The 10,950-nt window shown below is 45.5% G+C and overlaps 1 protein-coding gene across 1 annotated transcript; it reads right to left on the bottom strand.

The window, feature by feature from the left end:
- Positions 1-448: 448 nt before the first annotated feature.
- Positions 449-9,976, bottom strand: LOC135457355 (NF-kappa-B inhibitor delta-like). Its single transcript, XM_064731874.1, has 7 exons — positions 9,932-9,976; positions 8,718-8,864; positions 6,510-6,561; positions 5,336-5,502; positions 4,691-4,807; positions 885-1,049; positions 449-520 (listed from the first exon to the last, which is right to left on the bottom strand). The coding sequence occupies exons 1-7, from the start codon at positions 9,974-9,976 to the stop codon at positions 449-451; spliced, it is 765 nt and encodes a 254-aa protein (XP_064587944.1).
- Between the last annotated feature and the right edge of the window lie 974 nt (positions 9,977-10,950).

Raw genomic sequence — 10,950 nt, 5'->3', positions numbered from 1 at the left:
CCAGAGCCCTCGCAGAGTGCTGGGAATGGCAGTTCCAGCTTGCAGGACCCTCCCTGGGGCTCGTGCCTTTGGATGTCCATCCTGGGGGTGAAATGCAGCCAGGGCTGGCTCAGCTTCTCCATCCAGGCTCTCCTCCCTCAGGATCCCCCATTCCCAGGGGAGCAGGGGCAGTGGGAGCTGCACACCCCAGAGGCTGCAGCATTTCCAGCAGTCCCTGTGCACAGCCCCAGCCAGAGGCACAGTTTGGGTGTCTCAGAGCAGCATTTCTCAGCCTTTTATACCCAAACTGTCACCTTGTGCTCTGTCACCTCCAAGGGTTTCAAAGCTTGGCTGTGCTTTGAACTTATTCGGAATATTTCTGTAGCAGCTCCTTGATTTGCTCACCTCCTTGCTGGAGGTTTATTCACATTTTCTGTTACCAAAATTGAGTTTTCAACCATTTGAAAGCTCATCTTCTGCTGTCTGACGTGCTGCTCGTGGCCACAGGTTGAGAAAATTCCCAGCCCAGCCTGGCTGAAGCCTGCAGGAGCAGGGGTGTGCTGCAGAACCACCCTCACAGTTTTTATAGGAGGCAGAAGCTGGAGCTGAAGCTGTTCCATAAATTGCAGATAAATCAGGATCTGGCATTTCTGTGGCAGGAGTTGAATGCAGGTGTGACTTTCCCTTTCTTCAGCAAATTCCTGACCTGCCAAAAAATGTGGAATTTCAGGAAGCACCATCTGAGCCCCCAAAACCACTCACACACACAATTATTTACATGTACATGTGGACCTCAATAAACACCCAAATACATCAGGAATATTTTTATATCCACAAGCACAAAACCCAGCCACCCCTGGAGCGTGCAGGTGTGATAGGGAAGAGCAGCACTGTGGATCCCATACCTGATCCCCAGCTTTTCCAGCAGGGGCCATGTGGATGGGCTGGTCATTGTCCAAATTCCTGATGCTGGGGTCTGCCCCGTGCTCCAGGAGCAGCTGGATCATTTCCTTCTGGTTCTTGTCCCCAGGCAAAGCAGCTGCCATGTGCAGGGCTGTGTTGCCATGGGCCTAAAGCAGGGAGAAGGGAAAAAAAAGGAGTGAAAAACCCAGATAAACTCCCTGGTGAGCTGTGCCATCTCCCCAGAATCATCCTAGAAAGGGAGAGGTGAAATGAGAGAAGAATCCTCATGGGATTTGTCATCAGGAGCTGAGGGAGGATCTCTGCTCTGCTTCTCCCAGGCAGGAGCTTTGTGGATTCATATTATTTTCTTTGCTAGAGCACCACAAATTGGGGGCATTGATGTTTTGGGTGTAGGTGATGAATAGCCCTGAAGCGGGAACATTCCCTGTCTACATAAATTCCCATAAATCATAACCTGGTTGTTCTGAAATCCCCCTTAAAAGTGCTCTGAAATCATCCCCTAAATCACAGCCTCATGTATGATTGCACTGAAATCCTAAAATTTATCTGAAATCACCCTAAAACTTCTCTGAAATCACCCCTTAAATCACAGCCTCATGTATGATTGCACTGAATTTTCTCTAAAACTGCTCTGAAATCATTCCCTAAATCACAGCCTCATGTATGATTGCACTGAAATCTGCCATTAAGAAATCACTCCCTAAATCACAGCCTCATGTGTGATTGCTCTGAAATTTTCCCCCTAAAACTGCTCTGAAGTCACCCCTTAAATCACAGCCTCATGTATGATTGCCCTGAATTTTCCCTAAAACTACTCTAAAATCATTCCCTAAATCACAGCCTCATGTATGATTGCACTGAAATCTGCCATTAAAAAATCACTCTCTAAATCACACCTTCATGGAAGCAGAGACCTGGGGAGTTACTGGAAAAAGAGAAGGCTGTAACAGGCATGGAAATATTTCTCTGGGAAGCATTAAATTCTAGCAATATAATATATCACACTGGATTATAGACACCAAACTGATCACACTGCTGCCCATCACACAAAGCTCCACAGCACCACTCCCATTTGTGCTCCACACATTCCCCCTTTCCCAAAACTTCCAAGTGCCAGGAAGATTCCAATTCCCAGGGCCAGGATTGGCACAGCAGGGACAGAGCTGGCTGTGAAGCCAGGCAGGGATGGAGGGGCTGCAGAAGCTCTGGTGCCACCAGACCATGAAGAAATCTGTGCCCTGTCTGGTCAGGTATGACTGGTAACGGTTGGAAATGAGAAAAAGCTGATAAACAAAAGCACAAGGTGAGATATTTTTAGTCTGCAAGAGTCTCATTGAGGCAGCTGTTTGGTTTTTTACTCTCAGAAACAATCATGGGTTTGTCGTGGCTTTGGAATGGTTGGGCACAAACTGCAGCCTGTGTTAATATTCCAGTTGTTCAAAAGGGAAATGAAAAATGTGATTTTCGGCTCCTGTTAACCGCTGAGACATCAGGGAGAACTGAAGCAGAAAATAAAATTGCAGAAAATAAAATTGCAGAAAATGAACAGTTTTTCTCAGACAAGGCATGTTTTACAAGCAGATCCTTGTCAAGTTTATTATCCCAGAAAGTCAAGGGATGGTTACAAGCTCTTTACAGGATTTCTTGTTAAAATGGAAAGATCTGCACTTGAGAGATTCCAAATCCAGGCATGGGCTAAGATAGATCTGACAAGGCCTGACCTTGAAGCCTCAGGCAGACTTTAACAGGTCTCATTTGAGACAAAGTGGGCTCCAGGAATCCTCCAGATGGAAAACATCTCCAAAGCTCCAATATTTTTCTCATTGTGAAAATGCCATGGAGACAGATTTGGAGTGAGACAAGCACAAGCATTGGGTGAGCCAAGGAAACCTAAACATGGCTGGTTCCTTGGCTTCTTCATGCTCTGAAGAGCTAAAAATTCCAGGATATCTCCCTGCCCCAGACAGCTCAGCCATGAGGCTGAAGGCTCTGAGCGATCCTATCACAGGAGGAAGCTCTCCCAGGATTGTGATCAAGAGACAACAGAGACTCCCCTGGACAGGCTCTCACCTGCCTGAGGGTCTCTAAAGATACACAAGGAATGCAGTGAAAAGCCTTTCACTGGCCAGAACAGCCCCAGCTTGGCGCCATCACCCACAAACACAACCCAAAATAGGTTTTCTCCAGCCCAACAGAAATCGGGGGGAGGTTAAAAAAAGTGGAGCTGCCTTTTGTCTGCCTTGGTGAGCAATGGATTGACAGAGGAATTCAGTTCCCTCCTGAGGGACACAAACTCTGGGGAGCAAGGCTGAGACTGCAGGTGCTGCAATGAAACAGGGACCCCCAGATTTGTCCCCTTCCCCAAAGGAGGAGGACAGAGGGTGAAGCAGCCAGAATCACCCCCTTATCCTGCTGAGAGGAGCAGCCTATCCCAAAATTAAACAGGGACCCCCAGATTTGTCCCCTTCCTCAAAGGAAAGAGAGAGGGAAGCAGCCAGAATCACCCCTTAGCCCTGGTGTATCCCAAAATGAAACAGGGACCCCCAGGTTCGTCCCCTTCCTCAAAGGAGAGGGACAGAGGGTGAAGCAGCCAGAATCACCCCCTTATAGCCCTGCTGAGAGGGGCAGCCTATCCCAAAATGAAACAGGGACCCCCAGGTTTGTCTCCTTCCCCAAAGGAGAGGGAAGCAGCCTGAACCTCCCCTTAGCCCTGCTATGTCCCAAAATGAAACAAAAACCCCCAGGTTTGTCCCCTTCCCCAAAGGAGAGGGACAGAGAGGGAAGCAGCCAGAATCACCCCCTTATAGCCTTGCTGTGTCCCAAAATGAAACAGGGACCCCCAGATTTGTCCCCTTCCTCAAAGGAGAAGGACAGAGGGTGAAGCAGCCAGAATCACCCCTTATAGCTCTGCTGAGAGGGGCAGCCTGTCCCAAAATGATACAGGAACTCCTAACCTTGTCCCCTTCCCCAAAGGAAAGAGAGGGGGAAGCAGCCAGAAGCACCCCTTAGCCCTGGTGTATCCCAAAATGAAACAGGGACCCCCAGGTTTGTCCCCTTCCCCAAAGAAGAGGGACAGAGGGAGAAGCATCCAGAATCTCCCCTTAGCCCTGCTATGTCCCAAAATGAAACAAAAACCCCCAGGTTTGTCCCCTTCCCCAAAGGAGAGGGATAGAGAGGGAAGCAGCCAGAATCACTCCTTAGCCCTGCTATGTCCCAAAATGAAACAAAAACCCCCAGGTTTGTCCCCTTCCCCAGAGGAGAAGGACAAGGGGGAATCTCAGGATCTGCTCCCAGGGGCAGCTCTGGGGAGGTTTCCCCCTTGCTTTACCCAACCTGGGGATGGCTGTGCCAGAAAATCTGCAAATAATGTTTAAGGCAGAAAGAATCCCCGTGTCCCTTGACAGAAGCAGGGACTTTGTCCTTCCTGTGGTGCCACATCTGACAGCAGAGATGAGCTGATTGATACCTGGCTGCCCTGAGTGCCACCTCTCAGTGTCACGCTGCTGTCACACCCTGCATCACTGCAGGGCTGTTTGCTCAATCCTCAGCCTGATCTAAAGTTCATGTTCCTCCTCAAGCAACCATTTCCCCTGTTCTTCCTCCTCCCTGCTTATCTCCTCCTCATTCTCTCCTCTCTCTTTTCATGACAGAGTTCAAGCCAGGTGCTGTTTTTCTGTGAGCTGTCTGTTTACTGGAAAATGCAGTTTGGGGTTGAACAGAAGTTCAGATTAGCAACTTTTGCCCTTTCCCTCTGTAAAAAAAAAACCCTTTTGTTGATAAAAATTACCTTGTTGTTGACAAAATCCTTGCACTTGAAAGCGTTCAGCTCCAGGAAGTACCTGAGCAGGGAGACATTCCCATCCTGCACTGTGTAATGAAGAACTGTCTTGTTGCTTTTCACATCCTATTTCAAAACACAGAAAAAGAATATTAAATAAACAAGCCAAATAAGAAATGTTCAGCAGGACAAGCTGGAGAGATCCATAAATATAACAGAGGAAACCCAGGCCAGCTGTGCAGCTGATGGGGAGCATCTCCCTCCCTCCAGGGACCCTCTGAGTGTTGTGTCTGCTTCAGGAACTCCAAAAGGCAGCACCTGTTGGATAATATTTTTTTCTTGACTTAGAGATGGGGTAATTGAGAGGTGTTTTAAAAAACTTTTATTTGATTTTTAGTCTTATGAGAAGGCTGAGGTAGCCCAGATGCTATAATTTATGTTATTGCAATTGGAAGCTTTTTTTAAATTATAATAGTTACAATAATCATATAACAAGCACCTAACCCTGCCAGCAGTCCCTTGGAAGGAGAAAAGGCTTGGCCCTCATGCCAGCAGCTCATTCCTTCTCCAATCCTGTGTTTTGGGCAGGAGAATTGGGGGGAGAATTCCCAGACAAACCCAGGGATTAACCAGGATTACCCAGCCCCTCCTCACCCGGCTGTAGATGGAGGCTCCAGTCTGCACCAGGAGATGGATGCAGGATTCCAGCTCCCTGCTCTGCTGCTGCAGCTCCCTGTGCTGCTCCTCTGCCGCTGCCTGCCTGCCCTGCTCCCTCAGCAGGGCGTTGTGGGCCAGCACAGCGCAGTGGAGCGGGGTATGGCCTGGGAAAGGAACAGGGCATGGAAAATACTGCCAGGAAAATACTGATGTGCAGGGAGGAGCAGGGCTGGCACAGAGAGCCTTCATCCAGTCATTCATTCCACCATTCATCCATCATTCACCACATTCATCAATCATTCTCAATCATCACCACATTCATCATCACATCATTCATTCATCCAAACATTTATTCCACATATCATTCCATCCATCTTCATCACATTCATTCATCATTCACCATTTTTCATCTTTCCACATTCATTCCACCATTCATCCAATCATTCATTCCACCATTCATCCAATCATTCATTCCATCATTCATTCCATCATTCATCCAATCATTCATCCCACCATTCATTCCATCATTCATTCCACCATTCATTCCACCATTCATCCAATCATTCATTCCATCATTCATTCCACCATTCATTCAATCATTCATTCCACCATTCATCCAATCATTCATTCCATCATTCATTCCATCATTCATCCAATCATTCATTCCATCATTCATTCCATCATTCATCCAATCATTTATTCAATCATTTATTCCACCATTCATCCAATCATTCATTTCACCATTCATCCAATCATTCATTCCACCATTCATCCAATCATCCCAAATTTTCCCACTTCCCAATCATTCATTCCCATTCATCCCACATTCATCCAATATCATTCCCCATTCATCAATCATCTTCATCATTTATTCCACCATTCATCCAATCTGTGCAGGTGTTGTCGAGGCTCAAGCCCGTCTCAGGTTTCTTCTCTGTCTCTCTGGGCACTTTTTGGGGCATTCCAGCATGTTTTTAGCTCCAATTTAATCCCCCCTGAGCCATCAGCACCTTTGGATTTCGTGGCATTTGGGTGCACAGACACAACTCTCTCTCCCCCAGGAATTTTCTGAGCCTGCTCTGGTCTCCCAGCACACCCCCAAAACCCAACGAGCATCAGGCAATGAAATATCCAAGACAGGTTTCCACACCACTTGTGCAAAGGTTTTTACCTTCAAAATCCTTCATTTCCAAATCTAGAGGGAAACCCAGTGACAGGATAACCTGGAGGCAACAGAATTTTTGTTCAGCAGAACACTGTGCAAGCCAAAACCAACAAAATGTAAAACCAAACAACATCAGATAGTGATATTTTAATTACAAACCATTTTTTGACACTAGATTCCAGTGCTGTGAAGGCTCCCAACAGGGACATTCAAGCTGACCACATTCCCTGGTTTCTTAATTATCTAATTATCCTTTCAGGTTCTCAGTTCAGAAGAGTAAATTCAGTCTCTGCCCCAGGTCAGGAGTGCCAGACTCCTCACTTTCACCCTGGCTTAGGCAAAGCCACCAGTGACACCAGGACATGTTTATTCTGAGTGATCCTTGACAAGCACAAATGAAAATCCCTCCTTGACAGGTGTAGCCAAAGTTTATGGCCTAAGAGTTTGCCAGCATTGACAATTCTCAGGCTGGATTTATTTACTTTTTGTGCAGCAGTGTGTGAAGTTAAAGCCTCAGCTTGTGGCAATGAGGCTACAGAAACACCAGGAGTTGTGATCTGCAGGTGAGAATTTCTTGGATTTAGCAGAGAATCAAAACTTTAAAACCCTCTCTTTAATATAAGAAAATTACAGATTTAACATGATGGAGTTAAGTATCTCCTTGTCTATATTATTACAGAGAATTTATTTCTTTCTTTTGATTGAATAAAGCAAGTTGTTCACATTAAAGGCTGAGAATTTTTGCAGTGACTCATCAGTGTGAAGCCAGACAAGGCTCAGGACAGAATCCTCCCACTGAAAGATCACCCAGAACGGTTAGGGCTTGACTTATCACCTTCTAACAAAAATAAAATATGTCCAGATCAAATATTGACACCTAGCTCTGAGGTGCTTATTAGAGATTAGATAGTTAATCCATTAGGAAAAAAAAAACCCAATAAAATAAACAAACAAGCCATAAAACCTTTCATGGCTCTGACCACATCGAGGAGCGAGTCTCTGCCCGTTGTCCCTTTTTATGTCAAGGCGAAAAAAAAACCAACAAAGAAACCCACAAAAGAAAAACCAAACAAAGGAACCTTGCAATCCAAACCACCACGAGGCACTCTGAGAGGCTTTGTTGGCATCATCTGGATTAAACCCCCTTTTCCTACTTAAGGAAACACCTGTTTTCCAGAGAACTGGCTGTGTTACACATTAACTGCCCTCGCAGGGCCCAGCCTGGGCACAGCTAACGAATGCTGGACGTGGTGCCAGCACCACGGGCACCCCCTGGCACCTCAGCCCTGTCCCTGCCCTCAGGGAGCTCAGCACAGCCCCAAACTCTGCCTGTGCTCAGCCCTGACACAAATCAAGGCAGGTTTTTTAATTAATTCAATTTTCTGGACACCCTGGCACCTCACCCCTGTCCCTGCCCTCAGGGAGCTCAGCAGAGCCACCAAACTCTGCCTGTGCTCAGCCCTCAAGGCAGGATTTTTAATTAATTTCATTTTCTGAGCACCCTGGCACCTCAGCCCTGTCCCTTGCCCTCACCAAACTCTGCCTGTGCTCAGCCCTCAAGGCAAGGTTTTATTAATTCCATTTTCTGGAACACCCTGGCACCTCACCCCTGCCTTCAGAGAGCTCAGCAGAGCCACCAAACTCTGCCTGTGCTCAGCCCTGACACAAATCAAGGCAGGTTTTTTAATTAATTCCATTTTCTGGACACCCTGGTGCCTCACCCCTGTTCCCTGCCCTCAGGGAACTCAGCAGAGCCACCAAACTCTGCCTGTGGCTAGCCCTGGCATGGCTATATTGTGTATATATATACATATATACAATATATACACAAAATATATATGTACAATATACTGTCTATATGTAAAATATATAATATATAGATATATATTTATATGTAAAATATATCTAATTTACATTTATATATACAATACATTATTTATGTAAATATATATTGATACACAAATATATAATTTTATATGTGTATATTTATACATTATATATAAATAAATGTATCTTATATATACATATATAAATAATACAGATATATACATATAAGTAAATATATAATATATACATATAAGTAAATATATAATATATATATAATATATTTATTTATATATAAATAGATAATGCATATATAAAAATATATATTTTTTAATATTCGTATATACAATATATACATTTTATATTATTAATCAGCATCCACGTTCCTACCTGGAGGACCTGGGTGTAGCCATACGTTGCAGCAAGGTGCAAAGCTGACTGGCCCTTGTTGTCCACAGCGTTGACATCTGCTCCTGCCTGGATGAGGTCGTGGACGATGGCTGCCTGCCTGGCAGTGACAGCCACCAGCAGGGGAGTCTGCAAGGGCAGCACAGACAGCTGTGAGAGCTCAGCCTGCCAGGGATGCCTTGGAGGGGCTGCCTGAAACACGGGCTAGGCAAGATTAACAGAATAAAAGTGGGGTTTTATTGAAGCTCTTCAATAGGTTCAGCTTGGGCAGTCAAAGTGTCCCTGAGGCTGCACCCAAACGCTCATGGGCTTTTCAGACAAGTATAAGTTTGGTCATACCAGGGGTTAATCCTACAATTACTTCAAGTAATGAAGTAATCAGGGGTTAATCCTCCAATTACTTCAGCTTTAGGTAATGAAGTCATTTACCCCAATTTACTCCTCCCCAAAGTCACTTTCCTTTATACTTTTTAGGGCTGAGACAGTGAGGTGTCGTTGAGTTCCAGACCTACAAAAGAACTATTTTGTCTGAATAAAATGTGAGAACAGTAGCTGACAGGCTATGGAGCTTTAGAGTTACACACTAAAGAATTGCAGGATTATAAATATATGAAAAATATAAAAGCTAAAATCCTAAGGTGGCAGCAGCAGCTGCTGGTGTAAAACAAGGAGCGGGGAAAGTTCTGGCTGAAATCCCAAGGACTGTGGTGCCAGGAATGAGCACAGCTCACAGGATGGTTTGGAATCCCACATGAGATGGGGATTTCCAGCTCTTGCCGGACTCCTCCTGCTGCTCTTCAGCCCATAATTTGATGGCAACACAAACCCAGCATTTTTTAAACCCCAATTGCATCAGGTCCAGCACAAGTCAGTTGGCTGTAAACCCTTCAGCCTCAGAGACTGATGCCAACACACAAATATTTTACTGGATTGGTGTTTTCACACATCACTCATGGGCTGAAAAAAGAATGGGCTTATTCTCATCCCACCTGATTTATGACCATGCCACTGAATTTTACAGTCCTGCCACTGAATTTTACAGTCCTGCCCCCGAGTGAGGCCCATCAGTGCCGAGCTTTCCTTGCAGGGGCAGAGCTGGATTTTGAGGGTACCTTGCTGTCTGTCATGCCAAGCCTGTTCCCATCCCAAACCTTGCTGTCTGCAGGAGAAAGTGGCCCCCTTTTTACCCTTTTTACCTTTCCTCTGTGCTCCTTGGCATCGAGTCTCCTCAGGGCCCTCATGCGCTCTGCGGCTGCCAGCGTGTGGGCCCGCAGGCCTTTAGCTGCATAAATATGCAGAATTCTAAGACAGCAAATAAATAAAGACACCCATCACTGATGGACCATGGACCACGCTGGGAGCAAACAGTTTTACAGGGTAGCCCTGCCACTTTTTGGGGTTTTACAGCCAGGGTTGCACAAATCCATGCCATGAGCTCCAAAAATTCCCATTTTCATGGGAAGGGCTTTGCACCTCCAGCAGCTGCAGAGTCCAAGAGCCCTCAGATCTCCTGAGCTTTGCCTGCTGCCTCCTTCCCACCTCAGCACCTTCCTGCAGCTGAGATTCACCACTGGGAGGTGTCAAAGTGCTCCACCATTCCCAGTTTGGGGAATTGGATGTATAAATCCCTTTTTGGGGTGATACAGCTCTGGGTGTGTGGGTGAAACCTCACCATCAGGGCTAACAACCTCTCCCTAATTGATGTATTTGTAATATTCAACCTGTTAAACTCTCTATTGATGTATTTGTAATATATCGAACTCCTAAATTCCCTAATTGATGTATTTGTAATGTATAAACCTATTGAACTCTCTATTGATATATTTGTAATACATCAACTTGTTAATCTCTCTATTGATGTATTTGTAATATATCAACCTGTTAAACTCTCTATTGATATATTTCTAAACTCTCTAGATATATATTTCTAGTATATCAACCTGTTAAACTCTAATTTCTATCAAAACTCCTGGTTAGAGGGGTTTTATTTATTTATTTTTTATTTATTTACTGTCCTTATATTTTGCACCAGACAAAGAGTTGGCATGCCCCAGGGAGTGGCTGGTGGCCCTTAGTGATGGGGAGAACATTTCTCTGCTTCACTTTGCTCATCTGGCTCTGGCTGGAGCCACTTCTATTCCCCCAGCTCCTACTCGAAGGAAATTCCAACCCTCTGAAACAGGAGGAGCCCATCCCACACTCAGTCACACCAACC

This window comes from Zonotrichia leucophrys, chromosome 24 (assembly GCF_028769735.1).
Source record: "Zonotrichia leucophrys gambelii isolate GWCS_2022_RI chromosome 24, RI_Zleu_2.0, whole genome shotgun sequence".
Classification (NCBI taxonomy): Eukaryota; Metazoa; Chordata; class Aves; order Passeriformes; family Passerellidae; genus Zonotrichia; species Zonotrichia leucophrys.
The sequence above is the reverse complement of the archived record's forward strand: the minus strand, read 5'-3'. Positions and strand labels throughout refer to the sequence as shown.

Bases quoted from the DNA above. Each gene is read 5' to 3' on its own strand.
- LOC135457355 (XM_064731874.1), bottom strand. From the start codon at position 9,976: ATGAGGGCCCTGAGGAGACTCGATGCCAAGGAGCACAGAGGAAAG. The intron at 5,503-6,509 runs GTAAAAACCTTT...TTCCTTTCCCAG, and splicing joins GGAAATGAAGGATTTTGAAG to GCCATACCCCGCTCCACTGC. The intron at 4,808-5,335 runs GTGAGGAGGGGC...GTTTTGAAATAG, and splicing joins GAGCCTCCATCTACAGCCGG to GATGTGAAAAGCAACAAGAC.